This window comes from Pan troglodytes, chromosome 6 (assembly GCF_028858775.2).
Source record: "Pan troglodytes isolate AG18354 chromosome 6, NHGRI_mPanTro3-v2.0_pri, whole genome shotgun sequence".
Lineage (NCBI taxonomy): Eukaryota > Metazoa > Chordata > Mammalia > Primates > Hominidae > Pan > Pan troglodytes.
This window is the reverse complement of record NC_072404.2, coordinates 152,788,702-152,814,770: the sequence shown is the minus strand read 5'-3', so window position 1 is coordinate 152,814,770 and position 26,069 is coordinate 152,788,702. Positions and strand designations below refer to the sequence as shown.

General features: G+C 38.0%; 1 protein-coding gene across 29 annotated transcripts in view; it reads left to right on the top strand.

Annotated features, from left to right (window-relative positions):
* Nucleotides 1–26,069, top strand: part of DGKI (diacylglycerol kinase iota) — a 496,276-nt gene that overhangs the window by 399,662 nt on the left and 70,545 nt on the right. For all 29 annotated transcript variants that reach the window (XR_010159013.1, XR_010159015.1, XR_010159014.1 and 26 more), the window contains one exon: nt 7,897–7,922. Coding sequence is in view for 25 of the 29 variants with exons in the window: in XM_063815623.1 (XP_063671693.1) it covers nt 7,897–7,922 (26 nt within the window). In the remaining 4 variants the exon portion in view is untranslated. The remainder of the gene's footprint in view (nt 1–7,896; nt 7,923–26,069) is intronic.

Genomic DNA, 26,069 nt, shown 5'->3' with positions numbered 1-26,069 from the left:
CTGGGAATAGAGATAGACATTCATTTGTAGATGTTTCTTTACAGAAAGTAAGAGTCCCATGTAGAGGCATCCCCAATATTTATCTAATCTATCCTCTGTTCTTTAGGAAAGACTAATGGATAATCTATTGACATCCTGTCTCCAAAGAAGGAAATGATGTAGCCATTCTGAGGAAGGGCCAAGTAGGAAGGCCATGGGTGCTTTTAAATTAAAGCCATGAGATGATGAAAAAATAATAAGGCAAAATATGCATAGAGTCTAAAAAAATAGAAAGAAAACTGGACAGTGTTATTCAAATGAAAAGGATATTGTGTTAGGATCAGCTTGTAAGTTTTGATCATTTCATGGAGCTTACCAAGAAAATGCACATATCTAAAACCTATTGTAAAGTATATTATACCAGATATAAAGACTGAAATAGTCGTGACGCCCATTATTTCATTTCCAGGTTTATTGACTAAAAACGATAAAACATCATAAGAGGTGCAATACTTTATAAAGTCCTTTGCCTTCCCAAATATAATACTCATTTGCTTTTATGTATTGCTCTTTTGCTGGTAGAAAACTGGGCACATTTTTCAGTGCCCTTAAGCCTTGTAATCGATCTACTAGAAAGATAAAAGGCTTTGAAGGAAAATTTGTGGATTGAAGGCAATCTAAAAAAAGTATCTGAGTTTCTTAGAGATGCTTGAGTTTAGATAGAGTGCTGTCTATAATGCAGGAACCACTAGCCAATATGTGCTGAATGTCTTGTTCCCTGATTTGTGATATCTCTATATAGTAATCTAATAAAATGATTCATTCCAAGATATTATAGCTGTGTTTAGTTGGGTAATTTCATATATTCAGACTGCCATGACAACACCCCGTTCCAGAGGAACAAACTTACTTCCTTGGGAACCTGGAGACTTGTCTGAAGCTGTCTGCCTCAAACACAGGTATCTGTTTTGTCTTGTTTTGTTTTTTGTTTGTTTGTTTGTTTTCGAAGTTTGTGACTTTAAAAACTCAAGGGACTTTTGCTTTTGGATACATAATATGACTGTGCTGGTTTCAGTATGAAAATATTTTAATTTTTACCAGCTAAATTACATAATATTCTATCTAAAATAGCATTTTGTTTTCCAAGAGCTTCCCTTCTTTTCCAAGTTTCTCTGTGTATCCTAGTTTGAAAAGTTGTCTTTATTTTAGAGACAATATGGATTTTCTCATAAGCGGGGTTAATATTGGGAAGGGTACTTTCACCAGCAAATATTCAGATCAAGATTCATGGAAGAGTAAATCCAAAGTAAAAAAATATATATATATGTATATATATAAAGATATGTATATAATTAAAAATATGTAACTATTATTTTAATTTTTTATTTTTTTGAGACAGAGTTTCACTCTTGATGTCCAGGCAGGAGTGCAATGGTGCAATCTTGGCTCACTGCAACCTCTGCCTCCTGGGTTCAAGTGATTCTCCTGCCTTAGCCTCCCAAGTAGCTGGGATTACAGGCATGTGCCACCACGCCCGGCTAATTTTTGTATTTTTTTAAGTAGAGACAGGGTTTCACCATGTTGGCCAGGCTGGTGTCAAACTCCTGATCTCAGGTGATCTGCCCGCCTTGGCCTCCCAAAGCGCTGGGATTACAGGGGTGAGCCACCATGCCCAGCTATTATTCTAGTTCTTTAAAAATAATTTTAAAATTGACATAAAATTATTGTGTATTGTATACAACATGATGTTGTGAAATATATATAACCATTAATTATGTAGCTAATTAACGTATGCATTACCATGCATAGTTATAAATTTTATTGTGAGAGCACTTAGCATCTACTCTCTTAGCATTTTTTAAGAATGCAGTGTATCATCCTTAACTATAGTCAGCATGCTATACAATAAATCTCCTGAACTTATTCTTCCTATCTAACTGTAACTTTGTCTACTTTGATGAGCATGTCTCCCATCTCCCTCACCCGCAAATGCCCCAGCCTCTGGTAACCTCCATTCTACTCTCTACTTCTGTGAAATCAACATTTTAGATTCCACATGAGTGAGACATGCAGTATTTGTCTTTCTCTACCTGGCTTATTTAGCTTAACATAATATCCTTCAGGTTCATTGATGTTGTTGCAAATGACAGGATTTCCTTTTTTTATGGCTGACTAGTATTTCATTGTGTATATATACCACATTTTCTTTATCCATTTGTACGTTGATGGACACTTAGGTTGATTCCATATCTTGGCTATTGGTAATTGTGCTGTAATAAATGTGGGAATGCAGCTATCTTTTCAGCATGCTGGTTTCACATTCTTTTAATACTTACTTTTAATATTTACCTTATGATTGCTGAATCATATGGTAGTTCTATTTTTGTTTTGTTTTTTGAGGAAACTTCATATTATGTAGGTTGTTTCTTTGCTCTGGTGATCGTTTCCTTTGCTGTGTAGAAGCTTTTGAATTTGAGGTAATCGCATTTCTCTATTTTTGCTTTTGTTGCCTGTACTTTTGAGGTCATGTCCAAAATAATCATTGCCCAGACCGATGTCATGGAGCTTTTCTGTTTTCTTCTAGCAGTTTCATGTTTGGGGACTTACATTTAAGTCTTTAATCCACTTTGAGTTGATTTTTGCACATGGTGTGCAGTAAGAGTCTAATTATATTCTTCTGCATTTAGATATCTGCTTTTCCCAACACTATTTATTGAAAAGACTGTCCTTTCCTTATTATGTATTCTTGGAGCTTTCGCTGAAAATCAGTTGGCTATAAACATGTAGGTTTATTTTCCGGCTCTCTATCCTGTTCCATTGTTCTATTTGTCTGTTTTTATGCCAGTGTCATGCTGATTTGGTTACTATAGCTTTGTCAAATATTTTGAGGTTAGGCAGTGTGATGGCTCCAGCTTTGTTCTTTTGCTCTGGATTGCTTTGGCTATTCAGGGTCTTTTGTGGTTTCATACACATTTTAGGATTATTTCTACTAATCTGTGAAGAATGTCTTTGGTATTTTTATAGGAATTACGTAGAATCTCTAGATTGCTTAAAATATGAACATTTTAGCAATATAAATTATTTTAATTAATGAGAAAGAGATGTCTTTCCATTTATTTGTATCTTTTTCAATTTCTTTCATCAATGTTTCATATCTTAATAGATTTTTAATTATTATTTATCTTCTCTTAATCTTTTTTCCCAGTGCAGTGGTACCACAGTGGAAAAAGCCACAAGTTTCTTTAGTAACAACTAGTTCAAAGACTCTGGGCAGACTTTTGCTCTTTTTGCCTCCCTATAACTATTTCTTGATCATTTTTCTTCTTTAAGTTTACATTTCACAAATGCTGTATTTACCCCTACTTCCCTTCCTTCCCTCTCTCCCTTCCTCCCTCCCTTCCTCCTTCCCTTCCTCCCTCCCTTCCTTCCCTCCCTCCTCCTTCTCTCCCTCCCTTCTTCCCTTCCCCTTCCCACCCTCCCTCACTCCTTCCCTCCCTCCCTCTCTCCTTCCCTCCTTCCTTCCCTCCATTTCTAAATTACACGAAGATTTATTAATCATTTTTATCTGCTTTATGCCATCATCTTTTTAGTGTGTTCTTTGCCTGTGTTTTGTGTTCTCCTCTGGTATTTTTGCATAGATGTCATGCTGGTTCTTTTCTGTTATTACTTGTAATATTTGCATTGGGTGAGTTTTTTTTTTTTTTTTTTTTTTTTTTTTTGAGCTTCTAGTTTGGGATGGGTGGTCGGTCTTAGTGATTTGGTGTGCTGCTCTTAAGTTTGACTTTGTCTCTGTTATCTTCAAACTTTTGCTTAGCAGCGTCCTCTTCTAGGTTTGGGTCTACTTCTGGCTAGCAGAACACCCTGGCTCAAAGTGGAAGGCTTTCTGCCATAGGTTTTGTTGTGTATAAAATAGTTTATATCTCTTTAGCTGACTAAAATCAAAATTATCTGTTTCCCCAAAACTTAGCCCTATTTTTACTGTACTTGGTAGCTCTTCTTCATGTATGATGATTTGGGCTTATAAATACCTTGTTTAATCAAAGAGGGTATTTCCTTTACCATTTCTCATCCTCCCTGTCATTTTCCGTGGGTTTCAAAAAAATTGAAGGGCAGAGGAATTTTTTTTCTGTGTTACTAACATGGAAGTTTTTCAGTCATAGTCTTTAACTTGACTTCTGCCTTTTAATTTGTCTTCTTGTTCTTTTATGGTTCACTCTCCACTGCCTGCTCATTGCAGAATGTGTGACTTCTCTGCCTCACAAGCTTGCTCCATTTAGCTTAGAAGGTAAATTGCAAGTACTTCACCGGGGCCCCACACGCCATGTATGAAATGGCCCTTGCCACTTATTTCTCAAGTCCTTGCTTTTGTTACTCCTTTACATTCTAGCAATACTGAGTTACTTGTATATCTGGTAGGATTCTATGCAATTTCATATCTGTACTCCTTTTCACACGCCTATTGCTATTCTGCCTGGAGTTCTTCTCCTTCCTAACTTACCTAATAAGCTCCTCTTTATTCTTCAAAGCCAAGTTCAGATGATTCTTGTTTTTCTAAGCCTTCTTTCACACTTTTCATACTGAATCAATCTCCCTGTCCTCTGTGCTACCTCTTTGCCTCATATATATTTTGATCATTATATATTTTTTACATTATAATCATTTATTTACATATTTTTCTTTTTCACTAGATTATGAGTTCCCTGAAATTGTTCTTTGTGTTTCCTTCCCTTGGCACATGGCCTGGTAATAATAGGGTCTCAAGTAATAAATTGAATCAACATAAATGGAGAGAGTCAAACCTGAATAATAATGATTTAGGCTTAGTAGGAGAAATATTTTTAAATGCATGGCTTGAATTTTTGTTTTGTATTATTTTGCTGCATTTAAGCAAAATAAAATGTAAAAAGTACCAAAATAAATAAAAACAAAGCAGAAACAAATATGAATATTCTGTAGCTAAAGGACTCATGATCAGGAAAGAAGTGAAGAGGACAGCTATAAGAATGCTAGTAATAGTTTACACTATAAGGGCAGATGCTTGCTCCAAGATAAAGTATACATGGAGGAAAAATAAACAGTCTGGGATACAACCACATGTCTTTCAGGTGTGGTGAAAAGAATAACCAGAGGGCTTTCCTGCATGCCTCAGTTGTCAGGTTTAAGATAATTATCTGTTTCTGGGATTGAACCTCTGTTCTTAAAATAACTACTTATATTGCTGATTTCAGAATATTTCTTCTCTCCTGAGCTAACTTCTTTCCCCTCCCTCTCTCTCTCTCTTTCTTTCTTTTTTGAGACAGAGTTTTACTCTTGTCACCCAGGCTGGAGTGCAATGGCGCGGTCTCGGCTCACTGCAACCTCTGCCTCCCAGGTTCAAGTGATTCTCCTGACTCAGTCTCCTGAGTAGCTGGGATTACAGGCACCCACGACCATGCCCAGCTACTTTTTGTATTTTCAGTAGAGACGGGGTTTCACCATGTTGGCCAGGCTGGTCTCAAAATCCTGACCTCAGGTGATCCACGCATGAGCTAACTTTTTATGCCAATTTCCAGCAATAATGGATGATGTGCATGTCTCAGTAGTGCAGTGCAGTAACTTGTTGCAGTGAAAGGTGAAATACTGAGTGAGGATGGAAATACTCCATATGTCTTAAAATTCCACAAAGCCAGGCATATGGGAGACATTCAACATGGAAACTCAACATGACTAATTTTCACAAAACACTCTGAAATTGATATTTTATCCACTGCCTGGACATACTGCAGAATGCATCCCCTTGGGACTCTAACGGAGCCATCTGGAATTTTTCAGATTTAATATCAGGGCTTTGCTTTTGCACAAAGCCAGCAAAGACCTTGCTTCACAAGCTCTCCACTTGAGACATTTAGTTGTCCTTTGGCATGAATTTTACTTTGTTCCTGTAGCTCTGTGACAAATTAATTGCAAACAATCCAAGACACGTTTTCGCTTACTTCTCATCAGCAAACACCAGGAGGAAAGATATTTCCTTGTGGCTGATTCTAGTATGACCTAAGCACCTGAAGAAATTAGCTCATCTTATTTAAAATATAGGTTCTCTTTTAGATTCAGCTTCTAATTTCATTTCACCTCTCATTCAATACTCCCCTCCCCAACTTTATTTTTAATAATAACGGAGGCAGAATATGGGTGCCTGTGTTTCTGGGTGCTTTTGATGTCCTTTGGCTCTGAGAGTGTCCACATTATAACCAATTGGAGCTTCAGGCACTTTCAAGTCTCTAGGACTTTTCCTTGCAGCTGGCCTAGGAGCAGGCAAGCTTGTCTTAAGGATGGTTTGACAGTAACATGATGACTTTTTGGGAAGCTCCAGAATGTGTCAGTCTGAATATCAGTGTGACGGAACTGAGATTAATTCAATTCAACACATTTTAATTAAGGGCTCATCTGTTCTAAATAAGATACAGCCTTAGTTTTCAAGGGGGTTACAACCCAGTGAGAAAGGCTGGTATGTGGATGGTAAAAAATAAGGGAATCCAGTGGGAGGATAAATCAGCCCTACCCAGGGAGGCCAAATGGTGCTTCTCAGGCAGTGTTGACTAGGGATTGTGGCAGGTTTCCGCTCACCACCCCCATGTCCATCTCCCGGAAGCCAATTTTCTTTCCACCAAATCTTGGGACTCTGTAGTTTTCATGAAAAAGTCTACTTTAAGAGATTTGCACAGTTGAAATAAATTGATACTTTGCCACTCATTGAGGTTCAAGGCCTTTTCTCCTTTACCACTGTGTCTTTATTCTTTACTGTTCACTCACATAATAAACAATAATCTTACTAACCAGTAGATAAAGTCATATCAAGCATCCCAAAGTAGCTAAAAATTATTTTCAACCATTTTTGTATTGACTGAATGATTCTTGCCCTGAGGTTTATCTTCATGTCTCATAAATGTTAGTTATAGTAATTGGCAGCTCTATTGCCAAACTCCTGAGTTTATCTTTGGCCATTTCCCTGCTATGGACTTGAGTGAGCCAATCATTCAGAGAAGAGGACTCCTTCAAAATAGGGGAAGTATGTGATGTCTTGTCTTTCCCTTCAAAATTTCAACAACTCTCAATGTAATGTTATATATCTCTCTCTTTCTCCTCAGAAAAGAATAAGTGTGAGTCAAAGCCGTAATCTTCAAGCTGGAGGTGAATTCATCTCCAAACTTAGGTCTATACTACTCAAAGTATTTCAACTAGTAGTCAGCTGGGGGGAAGCAAGCCTTTTAGGGTTGATGTGATTTTTCATTTGAGATCTGATTACCATAATTAGAGCAGAACTCACATATAGTTTGCAAAAGCTGTTGATAAAGTTCTGAGGAACCTCAGTGATTGCCTTCTGGCCTCATGCTGTTTCTCCCGGGTTCTGAGACATAATGCAGCGAATAGAGGGTCAGCTCACTCAAACATTAAATTCCATGAAGAGTGAAAACAAAAACTGGTAATGATAAGGGTGCATGCTATTTCTTTTACCTCTGTCTCAATTTATACTGTTCAAGTAGATCTCTTTGTGTCTACAGACACCCAATCTAATGCTTTTTTTATATCCCTGGCTGGAGCCATGTCCTTGGGCAATACACATCACAGGATTTCATCTATACTACATTTCTATGAGTTCTCTTTTTTTGTGTGGTAAATCTAGACTTAGCTAAGTTTGTTGCAGTCCTAGGACACCATGCATAGACTGATATTTTAGTAACCTGTAACATCCAACCAATCCAGGTAAGAGTTGGGAATTGTTGATTGAAATATACCATGCAATCAACACATTAATTACACTGTCTACTATATTGACTTTCCATTTAATTCAATTTGAGGGTAAAATTACTCTGAAATTATTCTTGATTATCGTTATAATTATCATATAAAATATTGATCATGCTTATTATTTCCTTTTAGGTCACCAGTCTCTTCAGAAGATCATGGTAAGAATCATCTGTCTTATTTATACCAATTCAGGATTGAAACTTGACCCCTGGTCTTTGCAGTTCATTGTCAGAGCAAATAATTGTTTAAGCAAATGTCTCTAAGATATTGGCTTTGTGGTTTTTGAATGTGAAATGTCAAACACTTTTAAAAACTTAAATCACCCTAGCTGAATTTCATATCTTTCAAATCTGTTCCAACCCGTCTGGTTGACGAATATTGTGAAGCCTTAATTTATTCTGCCTGATTTCAGTCCCATCAGCAGAAACTTTTTGTGGTTTTGTGGTTTTGGGCTAGTCCTGTGCTTTTTATGACTCAGATTTTTATCCTTAAAATGATAAAACTTTTTGTGGTAGTTTGTGGTAGATATTCCCTACAGTCCCTTCCAGAATGGACATTGGGATCATGTTCCAATCACTCATTTGCAAAGAGCACTCTAAATCTGAAAGGAAGGCAAGCAGTCAGTGGTATTTGTTGTTACCCAGTTGAGATGAATTGTTTGCATTTTAAGAGACAGCTAATTCACTCAAAAGAGAAAATATCTCATTTTCTTCCATCTCACCTTTGGAGTTGTTCATTTATCCAATCAGTCACAAAAGTGTTAAGTGGCTACAATGATCAGTTATGCTATGTAGTTATGTTTTACAAATATGCTATATGGAACTTTGGTTTGGGGACCCTTTGTATCTTACTTGGACTTTGGAAATTCTCTCATAATTGGTGTCCATCCCTCTAGATTTCTTTTCCTAGTACACTGTATACCGGGCTAGCACCAAAATGATTGTTCCATCGTAAAAATCTACTCCTATTGCCTCTAGAATGAAATCTTTCCAGCCGACCAATAATTGTGTTCAGCTTTTCAATATTGTATTTTAACATGGACTAGTAAGCACTAAATGATGGAATCTTTGTCTTCCTCCACTGCTTATTGCTTCATTTACCATCTTTTCCCTTCTCCTACCCATGATCTGTTTTCCAGCCATGTGACAATACATCTAATTCTACATCAGATTTCTGGAGCTCACCATCTTTTCCGCATCTCCCTGCTTTGATCCATACTGTTCTCTCTGACAGGAGGCTACTTCTTTTGCCATATAGATGGTTTCTAGGCACCTCACCTCATCCTCTGTGAGGGCTTGCTGATCTGCTTATCATTGTGCCTACTATTTTTCTACATTCTAGGGCTTAATGCACAAATTTCATGCTTTATTTACCTGTTTTCCCTATTAGACTATGAGTTCTTTGATATAGTTTCCAACGAAGAGCAAACAAGGAAAAAGTGTTTATTAAATGAATGAATTAAGAAAAGGGAGAAGGAGTTTTAGGCTGGCCTCTTCTACTGCCACATTGTGAAATCTGACTTAGTACTGGAATGAAGTTGTGTTATTCTCTATGAAGAATCATAGGGAAAATCATGTTCAGGCCCATTAAGTCAGGATCAGGCAATTGACCACCTAATGGTAACCTGCTATTATGTGCTATTTTGCTGATTGCTGTTGGTATTACTAGGTGTTTGCCTATTTATATAGGCCCTTGGGCTTCCATGTTCACATTATAAACTAGAAGCTTGTGTTTGGTTTTTATTTTGAACTAGGATTCCCTTTAATGACTTTTGGTTGTCTTTACCTTCCTGTCTATGAGAATTTATTCCCCATTCAGACAAAAATGGTGGGTGAGGGAAACTTGTGATTTATAATTTGATAATCCACTAGGAATTCTTAAGTGGTTATGAAATAATAGGGGGCATATGTCAGGGTCCTTTGAAGTCCTAAAGGGTGACTACTGCCAGAAAGACTTGCTTGGAAGATTAAGAGCACTTCAGAATTGATTATTTTAAGAACCTTATATGTGATTAGTTGAAGAAACATTATTGAAATTAGAGGGCCATTATAATTTCATGGCTTCAAAAAATTTCTTACATGTTCATACCTCTTAGTTTGTTTCTGTGACTTCCAAAAATAGTTCAAGTACATGATGCAAAATTATAGTGATGATTTACCTAATCTTATGTAATTGTTCATCATTTTCTAGCCCATATATTCTTGAAAAAAAGCTTTTATCTTTATTACCAGAATTTTCTATCCACCACTGAAAATATATTTCCTTCTTTTTATACATTTTTAAGAGCTCATGTGTACTATGGCTAGTATAAAACCTCTTGAATGTTATAGCATCCATCTTACATATTATTTGTACACAATAATGGCATTGCAACACACTTGTAGGAGAGGTGAGAAGTAGCAATTTGTCTTTCTCAAATTTATTGGTAGAAAATTTAAGGCATGTTGGACACATGGATTGTGAAATTGGAATATAAAACCTTACGTCTCTTGATTTTCTATTTTGTTTGCTTTCCTCAAATAGTCCTCCCTCTGTAATAACTAGTCACTTTGGCTCTAAGACAAGAACTTATTCTTGGAAAAATCTAATTTTGCAACGTCCAATAACCCTGGTATTTTTCATTCCCATGGTACTCTTGCATAGAGAGCTTAAATACAGTGGCTTTGTCCTTTACCTTATCTTGTTTGTTTTCTTTTCCTTGTCTGTAAAATGGAGCTAATCATAAACTGCGTACCTCATGGGATTGTAGCAAGTTCAATTGAGAAATCATTTGTGAAATCACTGATTTTTTTTTTTTTTTTTTTTTTTGAGACGGAGTCTCACTCTGTCGCCCAGGCTGGAGTGCAGTGGCATGATCTCGGCTCACTGCAAGCTCTGCTTCCCGGGTTCACACCATTCTCCTGCCTCAGCCTCCCAAGTAGCTGGGACTACAGGCGGCCGCCACCATGCCCGGCTAATTTTTTGTATTTTTTAGTAGAGACGGGGTTTCACCGTGTTAGCCAGGATGGTCTCGATCTCCTGACCTCTTGATTCGCCCACCTCAGCCTCCCAAAGTGCTGGGATTACAGGCATGAGCCACCGTGCCCGGCCCACTTTCTGATTTGTTAAAAGCACCCCAAACATAGTATTATTCGCTAGCATCCAGGCAGTAGAAGAGGAAGCACAAGTTTATCTGTGATGTTTGCTCGGGATTGTGTTCCGCCCTTGAAAAGTTTAAAGAGGACGGGAGAGAATAACCGTTTTTTTCATTATCATTAAATTTTCTCTGGAAACCTTTTATTACATCAGGGTGAGGAGGAGTAAAATGTTTAATGCACCATTTAGCTTATAGTGCCAGAGTAAAGGCTCAGTTGATGATTAGATGTATGGTCATATAGAATTGGCAACACAAGGTCTAAATGACACATAAACTGTTTCTATATTTATATAATAGCACATCAGGGTCACTAAGAATAAAGGCTAAATTGTATTGAGTGCTTATTATGCAGAAGCACTGTGCTCGCATGCTCCCACTGCCTTATGTCCTTTCATCTTTCACAAATAACACTCTGTAGTCGATGTATCACCCCCAGTTTCACAGCTGCAAAAGCAGGCTCAGAGTGCTTAAATAACTTGCTTAAGGTCACATAGCTAGTAGGTGAGAGAGTTAATTTTCAGACCCAATTCTAACAACCAAACTCTTAACTCTCTTTTATCGGCCATGTCCCTGGAAAACCAAAGACATGATTGATTGGATAGAACTATGGAGATAATTCTTCCCTCCTCTAACAAGACTATATTTACTACTGTGTAAGTTAATTTCTTTTTAATGACAAAACAGAGCAGAACAAAAATAACAACTTCTCCCTCCTGCTGGTAATGATTTGTCCCTGTAGAAAAAGGAAATACCAATGTCACATTTTCTCATAATTAGTTAACTGAGTGAACCTGAAGTTTCAGGGAAACCTGCCATGCTAAACCCCAGTAGAAACATTAAGTTTTAATGTTACATCTGGAAGCTGGAGCCCTACTCCTTGTCAGAAGATAAGCTTGGCAGTGATTGATTGCACTGTCCTCTGCGTTTCCTCTGTATTGAATGCCTATCACTTCATCATTTAAATTGCTCCTGGAGCCGTCTCCTGGGCCCAGGCTGCTTCCCTGGCTCTGAGAACTCATCTTCCTTTCTGTCACCTTAGCCTGCTTATTTTACAGGCTCCTTGGAATGCCGCGCTTACCGCTGCTGCACTTACTGCTGCTACCTGTGCCAGCACACTCAGGGCAGGTCATCTTCCAACTAATGTCTGTTCATTTACAAAATAAAAGGCATTAGTGGCTTCTCAAAGTGCCAACAATCTGCTGCTTGCCCCACTGGAACATCTGAGGCAGGCATCCCTCTCCTGTCCTACCTCTTAGACCTGTTGTCAACTATGGCCGTCACATTCTAGGGCAGCTTTTTTGTTGCAGCAGTAACATAGTGGACATGAATTGCAGTAATGGCTATTTGGAAATAAAATTGTCACAACCACAATCACTAGTGTAAAGTGTTCAATAATGAATCCACTGTCAGGCTTGGAGACGGCTGTACTTGGCAGTAGGTTACTGGTATAGTTTGGCTGTGTCCCCACCTAAATCTCACCTTGAATTGTAATAATCCCCATGTGTCAAGGATGGGGCCAGGTAGAGATAATTGAATCATGGGGCAGTTTCCCCCATACCATTTTCATGATAGTGAATAAGTCTCATGAGATCTGATGGTTTTGTAAATGGGAGTTCCCCTGCACAAGCTCTCTCTTGCCTGCCACCATGTAAGACATCCCTTTGTTCTTCCTTCGTCTTCCGCCATGATTGTGAGGCCTCCCCAGCCATATGGAACTGTGAGTCCATTAAACCTCTTTCCTTTATAAATTATGCAGTCCTGCGTATGTCTTTATTAGCAACATGAGAATGGATTAATACAGTTATGCAGTGAAACACACTGTGGTGTGGCCCAAACTCTGAGGCATCAATGGCTGTACCTCATCAATTCACTTTTCTTTCATGTATATTACTGAAATAGATACTATTCATAAAATATATAAAATGTTATCTGCTCAGTTTAAATAATAAGCAAAACGAACTACTGTGTACTTGGCCCTCAGACTAAGAAGTAAAACATTTGTAGGAATTTGGGAGCTTCATGTCATTTGCTTTCCTAATTATGTCCCCTTCCCTCTCCTTCAGAAATAACTACTATTCTGCCTTTTTGTTAATCATGTCCTTGTATCTTCTTGTTTTACTACATATATGCATATCTTACATATGAATGTATATGTGGATATGTAACTCATATATGTATTCCTATATGTGTGTATATATAGTTTTATGTATTTTGAATTTGTACAAATTGAATCATGTTGTTGTTTGTTTCTTTTGTTCAAAAGAATATTTTTTGTGATTCATCCTTATGGATGAGTGCCATATGCATTTCACCAATAGTTCATGTTGTATACTACTCTATTGTATGAGTATATACCAATTTATATATCCAATCTGCTAATGAATATGTACATAAATAACAGGTTTCTTGGGGGTTTGTTTTTGTTTTGCTATTGCAAACAATATTACTATGAACATTCTCTTTTTTGTAACTCTTCCTGGTATCCATGTGCTTAAACCTGGGAATAGCTTAAGTTAGGTGGTAGATTACACACATATTTAACTTATAGCATTATAACACGTTGTTTTCCAGAGTGATTATTTTAATATACACTCCCAACTTCAGTGGATAAGAGTTCCCATTGATCTACATCCTAACCAACACTTGATATTAACTAATTTAAAAATGTTTGCTAGTCTTGTGAAAGTATGAAATGGCATCTCAATGTGATTTTAATTTGTAGTCAATGATTACACATGAGATCAAACATCTTTTCATATACTTATGGGCCATTTGTGTTTACTCTTCTGTGAAAGGTCTTTTTATTTCTTTTACTCACTTTTCCCCACCTGGTTGGTTGTGTTCTTCTTAATGATTTATGAACTTTTTAATGTATTCTATGTAAAAATTGTTTTGTTTCCTATGTGTGTTGCAAATTTTCTCCAGTTTGTGGCTTATCTGTTCGAGCTCTTTTTGATGTCATCTGATGGATAGATGGATATTCTTTATTTTACTGCATTAAAATCATTAATGTTTTCTCTATGGTTTATGCCTTTGGTATTTTTTAAAGAAATCTTTCAAAGCATAATCATAAAGATATTGTCGTCTCGTAAAATTTTTAGAATGCTTTCTTTAATATTTGATAACTTGGAATTGATTTTTGTGGTTTGGTAAGAGATAAAGGTCAAATTTAATTTTGATTGTGTTCATATACATAACCAGCTATTTCATTTTCATTCATTTTCTTCACTGACTTACAAAGTCTGTTGTCTCCCTGTAAATGTGAGTCTCTAGGTTGTATTTTCTGTTATATTGATGAATATATCTATCCCTGTGCTATTGTTTTAGTTGTTATAACTTTGGTGTGAGTCCAGATATCTGTTGGAGGATATATCCTGTAATTTGTTCTTTGGGAGTGACTTGGTTATAATTGAGTTTTTCCTGTTTCATATAAATTATAAAATTAGCGTATCAAATTTTGTGGTGAAATTTTTTATGAAAATTGCATGAATCTATAAATTTGTATAAAGAAAATTGATATTTCTATGATAATGCATCATTCTATTCCAAGCCACATCTCTTGACATTTAATTGGCTTTTTAAAATGGCTATGAATAGAGTTTTATAATTTCCTTCTTGAAGGATTTGGTCATTTTTGTGTTAAATATATTCCAAGGTACTTTATATTTTTAGTGACAATTTGTATGTTGTATTTTTAAAATTATGTTTTCTAAGTAGTCTTTGCTGGCATATTGAAATGCAGTTGAATTTTAAAATCTTGTTTCTTTATCAATATTCCTGCTAAAGTTTTAAATTCATAAATCTTATCTGAAGGGTCTTTTTGTGGGAAGAGAATTCTATATAGGCAATCCCATCTACAAAGAATTTTGTTTTGTCCTTTCCAATCATTATGCTTTGTATACATATTTCTGGTGCTTTCTGCACTGGTTAAAACCTTCAGTGCAGTATTGACTAGTAACAGAGATAGTCAGCATCATTGACTTGTTCCTGATCCCAAAGTGAGTGCCATCCACAAGTCACAATTAAGTAAGAAGTTCACTGCCAGGTGGTCATGATGCAGGTGGCAGTACTTGTTTTGTGGATATTTCTTATAAGGATCTTTTCCTTCGCTCTAATTTGTTAAATTCAACAGATGTTGAATTTTATTTAATACTCTTTTCTTCACCTTTAGAGATGACAATTTTTTTCCCCTTGGTCTGTTAATATGGTGCATTTTACGAATTGATTTTTAAATAGAAATCAATATCATATTTATGAGAAGAACTCAAATTGGTTCTTATATTTACCGCCTTTATACATTGCTAGATTTGATTTGCTAATATTTTGTTTAGATATTTACACCCATGTTCATAAGTGTGATTAGTCTTTAATTTTGCTTTCTATTATGTAGTATGTATATGATATTCATAGCTTAAAATGAATTAGGAAGGGTTTCCTCTTTTATAATCTCTGGAAGACTTTGTACAATACTTGAGTTACCTATTTCTGGAATATCTTGTATATACTACTATTATTTTCATTTTACAGATGAGAAAACATGCCTCTTGAGTAAAAGGTAGAACTAGGATGTGAACTCAGGTGATCTGGATCCAGATCCTTTTCCTAACCATTTCTCTGTACTGTCTGTCAATAGCATTGCTGAAATTTGAGCTGGTGTAATAGGAAATCATGATATTATTTGTTAAATAAAGACCTCATAATTGTATGAGGTCTTTTTATTGGGTAGAAAGTGATTATTAAAGATGGGAATTTTTTATTCATATAAGTAGGAAAAACCCTTGACACAGAAAAACATTCAAAGATATATTTTGGATCCACTTCTTGTAGCCCCATACTTCATAATCAAGAAAATAGGGATCCAATCTCCTGTCAATAACATTCATTTTTTTAAATAGTAGAGTTCTCAAAAGGTAGCTATTCCCTTAAAGAGATATCACAAGTAGGAAGATAATTATTATGACCATGATGACTACGAGTAAAGAAGATTAAGAAAGTTAGATACTGGCTGGGTGCTGTGGCCTACACCTGTAATCTTAGCACTTTGGGAGGCCGAGGCGATCACCTGAGGTGAGGAGTTTGAGACCAGCCTAGCCAACATAGTGAAACCTCGCCTCTGCTAAAAATACAAAAATAAGCCCGACATGAAGGTGCATGCCTGTAATCCCAGCTGCTTGGAAGGCTGAGGGAAGAGAAGCATTTGAACCCAGGAGGCAAAGGTTGCAGAGAGCCGAGATCGTGCCACTGTACTCTACTAGCCTGGGCTACAGAGCAAGACTCTGTCTCAAAAAAGTAAACTTGACTGATGTTACAGATGGAAATATGTGCAGATCTTTAATTGCATTGCTAGGTAGAGCCTACTGTACTGACCGTCACAGTACGTCACTTTGCAATGACTTTGGGCTATCATTAATATAAAGTTGCTAGAGTGTCATTTTTTTGCCCCATATCAGATTTTTCCTATAGAATCCCCCTTGTAAAAAACAGTGCTCATTTTTGAGGCTCTTTCTCTTCCTGGTTTAGCTCATGTTGCTTTCGAGCTTTAGAGAGTTACTTCTACTCTGCTTGCGGGACCCTCTCTAGACCTCGCCTTTCTTGTCTTTATTTAGCCATAAGCTTTCTATCACCTCCTACCATCTCTCTGGCGGGCACCTTCATTGTCCTTCATTCAGGTCTCACCTCAATGCTCATTAATTTCCGTGTCTTGGAACCACCTCCATAGACGCTAAGGACAAACAAAGATGAATTTTCCTGACAACTTAAATGCCCATGATTTCTCCTTCCTTATTGCCTGTTTTGTTTTTTTGAGTGTGTTCCAATTTTCTTTCCTCATGGGTAATGTTGCTCTTCTTATTTGACTATAAAGTCAGTGAATAGAGACATTACCCTATTCTGTGCTGTGCCCTGGCACAGAACTGATTCTCTCTATACAAGTCTTACTGTTAAATTTGCTGCAGTATGTGGTGTTGGCAAACAGAAACTTTCATTACACATCTTTGAATCCCATTGCAGCCTCATTAATATTGTTCCCTGTTGTAGAAGATAGGTCACTCCTGGTCTTTTTCCAGAGATTCAGTTACTATGTGCTGAAAAGATGGCCTTTTGTGGTAGTCTCAGTGGGTGTTCCCTATAGACTGTGTTTTGAAAGGAAAAGAATAAAAATGATAGCATATTTTTTCTTAGTTAGCCTTCTTTCACAAATCCTAGGAAAATAGATAATTCACTGCTGATTAAAAAACAGAACAAAACAAAACAAAACAAACCCCCCTGGGCTTTCCAAAATCTGGTTATATTGCTTTCTATGTGTCCTGACCCTACTATTATCTGTCATTTACCTTTACTAAATCTCACTATTGATTGTAACCATGTAATCCTTTTGATTGTTTTGGTTTTTCCGGAATGCTTTGTTGGTGATAATTATCTATCCTGTAATTCTAATATCTATCTAGTTGTCTTTTGAAGGTTGATTGTAAGTGGCTGGAGGAGATGAGGGAATACTCTTTTTTGTTTGTTTTTGTTTTGTTTTGAGATGAAGTCTTGCTCTGTCGCCCAGGCTGGAGTGCAGTGGCACAATCTCGGCTCACTGCAACCTCCGTCTCCCAGGTTCAAGCAATTCTCCTGTCTCAGCCTTCCGAGTAGCTGGGATTACAGGCGTGCACCACCACGCCCAGGTAATATTTTGTCTTTTTAGTGGAGACAGGGTTTCACCATGTTGGTCAGCCTGGTCTCAAACTCCTGACCTCAGGCAATCCGCCTGCCTTGGCCTCCCAAAGTGCTGGGATTACAGGCATGAGCCACCATGCCCAGCTGCGGGAATACTCTTTATTAAAATTTACCTACAGCATTGCATTGGGTTGCTTTTGGGGTTATAGAATATTTAAGTTAAAATATTAACACATTGTAAAATAAAAAAGTAACGGGAAAAAAGGAGTTAGAAAAAGGAAGAGAGCTGGTGTCGAAGTCCTAGTTTACTTTTTTTTTTTTTTTTTTTTGAGATGGAGTTTCACTGTGCCACCCAAGCTGTAGTGCAGTGAGTGGCATGATCTCAGCTCACTGCAACCTCTGCCTCCCAGGTTCAAGCGCTTCTCCTGCCTCAGCCTACCGAGCAGCTGGAATTACAGGTGTGTGCTACCACGGCCGGCTAATTTTTGTGTTTTTTACTAGAGATGAGGTTTCACCATGTTGGCCAGGCTGGTCTCGAACTCCTGACTTCATGTGATCCACCCGCCTCAGCCTCCCAAAGTTCTGGCATTACAGGCGTGAGCCACCACGCCCGGCCCCTAGTTTACTTTTAAGTGGAAAGATGAGAAGGGGCCATCAGACAAGGTGATGTGTCTGGCAACAAGTGAAGCGATCATAGATTTCATTTCCACAGATAAGTCAATACAGTATTTAGGCAATGAGAAATCTCTGACTCTGGTCTTTGTGTAATATTCTATGATAGCAGAAACAAAAAATTGAATTGTGCCTATTGTTAAAAGTTTACTTTGTTTATGATTTCTACTGTATGAAATTATATGATCTGGGTTATATTAACACCCAGTGAAACCAAGGGGCTGGGTTGGTACACTGAAAGTTATTATAACGTAATTCTCATGTGAGGCTAATTGTTACTATATTTGTTTTTAATTTGACTAGAAATCCCAATATTTAATCAAAAGTCTTCTCCTCTACCTAGAGCTTGTTTTATCGTTTTGGTGGCCTCCTCTTGCAAAGGACTGGCTGGTGACTGGTTTCCCTGAATTATGGACTTACCCTAAACATATCTTATCATCATTACCAGTTGCAAAATATTAGAATGTGTTGTCACTGTTTCATTCGATTCCTAGAAGGTTAGTCTTAGATATGTTACTTTAACCTGTATGCTGTAGTACTTTGAATGCATTTTTTGTTTGCATTTTTCTTTGCCCAACCTGTCAATTATAGCTGCTTAGGTCTGGACTGTCCTGGATAAAGCTGTTAAAATATTCACCAGTCCAGCCATCTTACAAGCTAATTAAGTCAACTAAATGCTTCCTTGTTTTGCCAGACTTGTTATGTCAATCCTCAATTTCTGGGTTCATTTTGGGTGCCCTAAATCTTAGGGTGTGACTTTCTTAGCATCCTGTAACATCCATTCCCCAGCAAGCACAACTTCACATAATACTTTCCAGAAGTTCGTTGCTGAAGCCTTTCCTTCACCCAGCAGAGCAACTTGATTTTCTACAACTTCCCTCATCAGAGAGCCACAAGAGTATGGGATATGGAGACCACTAAAACTACATCCCTTTCGCCTTACCAGGGAAATATTGGGAAGGAAGGACCTCGTATTACTACCTAATGACCCCATAGTATTGTTTGACCGTCTATACAACCAGATAAGCAGGCAATGTAGTACCCTGCTAAAGAGACAGGCTTTCTCATGTCTCATAAATATTTCACATCCTGAGTCTACATGCTGGTTTTATTCCATATTAGCCATGTGGTCTTCAGCAAATTACTTAATGTCATTAAACCTGAATTTCTTCATCCTGAAAATAGGGATGATAATACTAAGAGTATATATCTAATAGGCTTATTGTGAGGATTAAATTAGGTAACATAGGCAAAGACCTAGCATACAGTTTGCTTACAAACATCAACAAAAGAAAGAGACAGAAGAGAGGAAGTGTGCAAGAGAGAGTGAGAGCAACCATCAATGTCAGACAGCCAAAAAATGGGCATATAGATTTTTTTATAAATAGACCTCATATGTCTCATTTGCATGGGCTTTTGGGATGATTAAAGCCTATTGTTCTCTAGGATTACTTGAAATACACATTTCCTGCAGGTTACAGCCCAATGGACACAGAATGACTTGTGTATTAGTCCATCCATTCTCACATTGCTATATAGAATTACCTGAGACTGGGTAATTTATAAAGAAAAGAGGTTTCATTGGCTCATGGTTCCACAGGCTATACAGGACGCATCGATGGGGAGGCCTCAGGAAACTTACAATCATGGCAGAAGGCGAGGGGGAAGCAGGCACATCCTACATGGCTGGAGCAGGAGGAAGTGAAAGCAAAGGGGGAGGTGCCCCACATACTTTTAAACAACCAGATCTCGTGAAAACTCACTCACTATCGTGAGAACACCGCGGGGGAAATCCACACCCATGATCCAATCACCTCCCATCAGACCCCTCCTCCAACACTGGGGATTACAACTCAACATGAGATTTGGTGGGGACACGGATCCAAACCGTATCAACTTGTATCATTCTGAGTAATTAATTGCAACTTTCGAATGGGTGGTAGGGTTGGCAATTGCCAAAAGCCATGGTTTGGAGTCGCTTGCATCAGGCCTGGGTTTCCCCCTGGAGCAGGCTGAGCTTGGCTGCCTTCTAAGGCCTCTTCTGCTCTGGACACTTACAGGCTTCTGAGCCAGGAGAGAACACTGAGCAATGAAACACAGGAGGAAAAATTAAAAACACCACCTTTAATTTTTGGAAAGTATTTTGGAGACACCTGTGCCCTGCTCTCTAAGGAGTTCCTGTAGGGATTTCTGCTTATGAATTCCAGTATATTGTTTCTGTTTGGGATGACAAATGGAGTTTCTATTGCCACACCTTGCCACAGACCCACTTTTTGAAAAACACTAAAATCCACTTTGCAAGTGTATAAATATTGCAGGCAGGCAGCTTCCACATTCTTTGGCAAGGGAACAAAATACTATTTAATAATGCAGGTTCCAGCTTTTCTCCTGACAATGCAAAGTCCCAATGATTATTGAAAAGGGAATTTGAAACCTGCCAGAATCCACTCAGTTTTCCTTGTGTGGTTACATTTCCGTCCTGTCACCCTTGCTAGTGAAGACAATTGTTTCAGCCATTGAGGGAAAAAAAAAGGTATTTTATAAGACTGCAAGACAGTGATTTAAACCATGACTATTTCTGTTAACTGTTTGCTTTGTTTCTCTGACTGTGTGCCTCTCTAGTCACCCTATCTTCTTTAGCTATCCTGTGGGCTTTTTCCTGTTGTCAAAAACCATGGTCTACCCAAAGCCATTCTTCAAGCATCTGATTTCCCAGCTGTCTTTCTGCTATATATTTAAACTTCTAGTTCTCTTTGGGGAAGAGGGTGGTAGACTTGTGTGAGGATATAGTCTGAATGAAGTCTCCGAGTGATTTTTTGTTGATGTTATAGGGGTGGGAGTTCGGGGAGAGGAGGGAGAGTCTTTGGCCTCACACTACCCTCTGAGTCCTGAATGGGGTTCTCTCAGCATCTCATTTTCACGCTATTCTTGACACACTCCTCCCTGACCCTATTTTAGAGGTCCCTGTTATCAAATGGAAGTGCTTCTTATGTCTTCCTTCATTCTGCTAAGCTGACTGTTCTCTATAGAAATCTCTACCCCCAGCTTTTCTACCAATGCAAGTCTTCGTTTTTGGAAAATTTCTTTTACCTTCTCTAGGAAATCATTGTCTACATCACTCTATTTCTTTAGCAATCAGGGACTACATTTGGATTTATAAGTATATACATGTTAAGCTTCTAGATATTCTTTTTCTTTTTTTAAATTATTTTTTATTTTTTATTTTATTATTATTATACTTTAAGTTTTAGGGTACATGTGCACAATGTGCAGGTTAGTTACATATGTATACATGTGCCATGCTGGTGTGCTGCACCCATTAACACGTCATTTAGCATTAGGTATATCTCCTAATGCCATCCCTCCCCCCACCCCACAACAGTCCCCAGAGTGTGATGTTCCCCTTCCTGTGTCCATGTGTTCCCATTGTTCAATTCCCACCTATGAGTGAGAACATGTAGTGTTTGGTTTTTTGTCCTTGCGATAGTTTACTGAGAATGCTGATTTCCAATTTCATCCATGTCCCTACAAAGGACATGAACTCATCCTTTTTTATGGCTGCATAGTATTCCATGGTGTATATTTGCCACATCTTCTTAATCCAGTCTATCATTGTTGGACATTTGGGTTGGTTCCAAGTCTTTGCTATTGTGAATAGTGCCGCGATAAACATACGTGTGCATGTGTCTTTATAGCAGCATGATTTATAGTCCTTTGGGTATATACCCAGTAATGGGATGGCTGGGTCAAATGGTATTTCTAGTTCTAGATCCCTGAGGAATCGCCACACTGACTTCCACAATGGTTGAACTAGTTTACAGTCCCACCAACAGTGTAAAAGTGTTCCTATTTCTCCACATCTTCTCCAGCACCTGTTGTTTCCTGACTTTTTAATGATTGCCATTCTAACTGGTGTGAGATGGTATCTCATTGTGGTTTTGATTTGCATTTCTCTGATGGCCAGTGATGGTGAGCATTTTTTCATGTGTTTTTTGGCTGCATAAATGTCTTCTTTTGAGAAGTGTCTGTTCATGTCCTTCGCCCACTTTTTGATGGTGTTGTTTGTTTTTTTCTTGTAAATTTGTTTGAGTTCATTGTAGATTCTGGATATTAGCCCTTTGTCAGATGAGTAGGTTGTGAAAATTTTCTCCCATTTTGTAGGTTACCTGTTCACTCTGATGGTAGTTTCTTTTGCTGTGCAGAAGCTCTTTAGTTTACTTAGATCCCATTTTTCAATTTTGGCTTTTGTTGCCATTGCTTTTGGTGTTTAGACATGAAGTCCTTGCCCATGCCTGTGTCCTGAGTGGTAATGTCTAAGTTTTCTTCTAGGGTTTTTACGGTTTTAGGTCTAACGTTTAAGTCTTTAATCCATCTTGAATTAATTTTTGTATGAGGTGTAAGGAAGGGATCCAGTTTCAGCTTTCTACATATGGCTAGCCAGTTTTCCCAGCACCATTTATTAAATAGGGAATCCTTTCCCCATTGCTTGTTTTTCTCAGGTTTGTCAAAGATCAGGCAGTTGTAGATATGTGGTGTTATTTCTGAGGGCTCTGTTCTGTTCCATTGATCTATATCTCTGTTTTGGTACCAGTACCATGCTCTTTTGGTTACTGTAGCCTTGTAGTGTAGTTTGAAGTCAGGTAGCATGATGCCTCCAGCTTTGTTCTTTTGACTTAGGATTGACTTGGCGATGTGGGCTCTTTTTTGGTTCCATATGAACTTTAAAGTAGTTTTTTCCAGTTCTGTGAAGAAAGTCATTGGTAGCTTGATGGGGATGGCATTGAATCTATAAATTACCTTGGGGAGTATGGCCATTTTCATGATATTGATTCTTCCTACCCGTGACCATGGAATGTTCTTCCATTTCTTTGTGTCCTCTTTTATTTCATTGAGCAGTGGTTTGTAGTTCTCCTTGAAGAGATCCTTCACGTCCCTTGTAAGTTGGATTCCTAGGTATTTTATTCTCTTTGAAGCAATTGTGACTAGGAGTTCACTCACGATTTGGCTCTCTGTTTGTCTGTCATTGGTGTATAAGAATGCTTGTGATTTTTGTACATTGATTTTGTATCCTGAGACTTTGCTGAAGTTGCTTATCAGCTTGAGATTTTGGGCTGAGACAGTGGGGTTTTCTAGATATACAATCATGTCATCTGCAAACAGGGACAATTTGACTTCCTCTTTTCCTAATTGAATACCCTGTATTTCCTTTTCCTGCCTAATTGCCCTGGCCAGAACTTCCAACACGATGTTGAATAGGAGTGGTGAGAGAGGGCATCCCTGTCTTGTGCCAGTTTTCAAAGGGAATGCTTCCAGTTTTTGCCCATTCAGTATGATATTGGCTGTGGGTTTGTCATAGATAGCTCTTATTATTTTGAGATACGTCCCATCAATACCTAATTTATTGAGAGTTTTTAGCATGAAGGGTTGTTGAATTTTGTCAAAGGCCTTTTCTGCATCTGTTGAGATAATCATGTGATTTTTGTCTTTGGTTCTGTTTATATGCTGGATTCCACTTATTGATTTGCGTATATTGAACCAGCCTTGCATCCCAGGGATGAAGCCCACTTGATCATGGTGGATAAGCTTTTTGATGTGCTGCTGGATTTGGTTTGCCAGTATTTTATTGAGGATTTTTGCATCAATGTTCATCAAGGATATTGGCCTAAAATTCTCTTTTTTGGTTGAGTCTCCGCCCGGCTTTGGTATCAGAATGATGCTGGCCTCATAAAATGAGTTAGGCAGGATTCCCTCTTTTTCTATTGATTGGAATAGTTTCAGAAGGAATGGTACCAGTTCCTCCTTGTACCTCTGGTAGAATTCGGTTGTGAATCCATCTGGTCCTGGACTCTTTTTGGTTGGTAAGCTATTGATTATTGCCACAATTTCAGAGCCTGTTATTGGTCTATTCAGAGATTCAACTTCTTCCTGGTTTAGTCTTGGGAGGGTGTATGTGTCGAGGAATTTGTCCATTTCTTCTAGATATTCTAGTTTATTTGCGTAGAGGTGTTTGTAGTATTCTCTGATGGTAGTTTGTATTTCTGTGGGATCAGTGGTGATATCCCCTTTATCATTTTTTATTGCATCTATTTGATTCTTCTCTCTTTTCTTTATTAGTCTTGCTAGCGGTCTATCAATTTTGTTGATCCTTTCAAAAAACCAGCTCCTGGATTCATTAATTTTTTGAAGGGTTTTTTGTGTCACTATTTCCTTCAGTTCTGCTCTGATTTTAGTTATTTCTTGCCTTCTGCTAGCTTTTGAATGTGTTTGCTCTTGCTTTTCTAGTTCTTTTAATTGTGATGTTAGGGTGTCAATTTTGGATCTTTCCTGCTTTCTCTTGTGGGCATTTAGTGCTATAAATATCCCTCTACACACTGCTTTGAATGTGTCCCAGAGATTCTGGTATGTTGTGTCTTTGTTCTCGTTGGTTTCAAAGAACATCTTTATTTCTGCCTTCATTTCGTTATGTACCCAGTAGTCATTCAGGAGCAGGTTGTTCAGTTTCCATGTAGTTGAGTGGTTTTGAGTGAGTTTCTTAATCCTGAGTTCTAGTTTGATTGCACTGTGGTCTGAGAGACAGTTTGTTATAATTTCTGTTCTTTTACATTTGCCGAGGAGAGCTTTACTTCCAAGTATGTGGTCAATTTTGGAATAGGTGTGGAGTGGTGCTGAAAAAAATGTATATTCTGTTGATTTGGGGTGGAGAGTTCTGTAGATGTCTATTAGGTCCACTTGGTGCAGAGCTGAGTTCAATTCCTGGGTATCCTTGTTAACTTTCTGTCTCATTGATCTGTCTAATGTTGACAGAGGGGTGTTAAAGTCTCCCATTATTATTGTGTGGGAGTCTAAGTCTCTTTGTAGGTCACTCAGGACTTGCTTTATGAATCTGGGTGCTCCTGTATTGGGTGCATGTATATTTAGCATAGTTAGCTCTTCTTGTTGAGTTGATCCCTTTACCATTATGTAATGGCCTTCTTTGTCTCTTTTGATCTTTGTTGGTTTAAAGTCTTTTTTATCAGAGACTACGATTGCAACCCCTGCCTTTTTTTGTTTTCCATTTGCTTGGTAGACCTTCCTCCATCCTTTTATTTTGAGCCTTTGCGTGTCTCTGCACGTGAGATGGGTTTCCTGAATACAGCACGCTGATGGGTCTTGACTCTTTATCCAATTTGCCAGTCTGTGTCTTTTAATTGGAGCATTTAGTCCATTTACATTTAAAGTTAATATTGTTATGTGTGAAGTTGATCCTGTCATTATGATGTTCGCTGGTTATTTTGCTTGTTAGTTGAGGCAGTTTCTTCCTAGCCTCGATGGTCTTTACAATTTGGCATGATTTTGCAGTGGCTGGTACCGGTTGTTCCTTTCCATGTTTAGTGCTTCCTTCAGGAGCTCTTTTAGAGCAGGCCTGGGGGTGACAAAATCTCTCAGCATTTGCTTGTCTGTAAAGTATTTTATTTCTCCTTCACTTATGAAGCTTAGTTTGGCTGGATATGAAATTCTGGGTTGGAAATTCTTTTCTTTAAGAATGTTGAATATTGGCCCCCACTCTCTTCTGGCTTGTAGAGTTTCTGCCAAGAGATCCGCTGTTAGTCTGATGATGGGCTTCCCTTTGTGGGTAACCCGACCTTTCTCTCTGGCTGCCCTTAACATTTTTTCCTTCATTTCAACTTTGGTGAATCTGACAGTTATGTGTCTTGGAGTTGCTCTTCTCGAGGAGTATCTTTGTGGCGTTCTCTGTATTTCCTGAATCTGAATGTTGGCCTGCCTTGCTAGATTGGGGAAGTTCTCCTGGATAATATCCTGCAGAGTGTTTTCCAACTTGGTTCCATTCTCCCTGTCA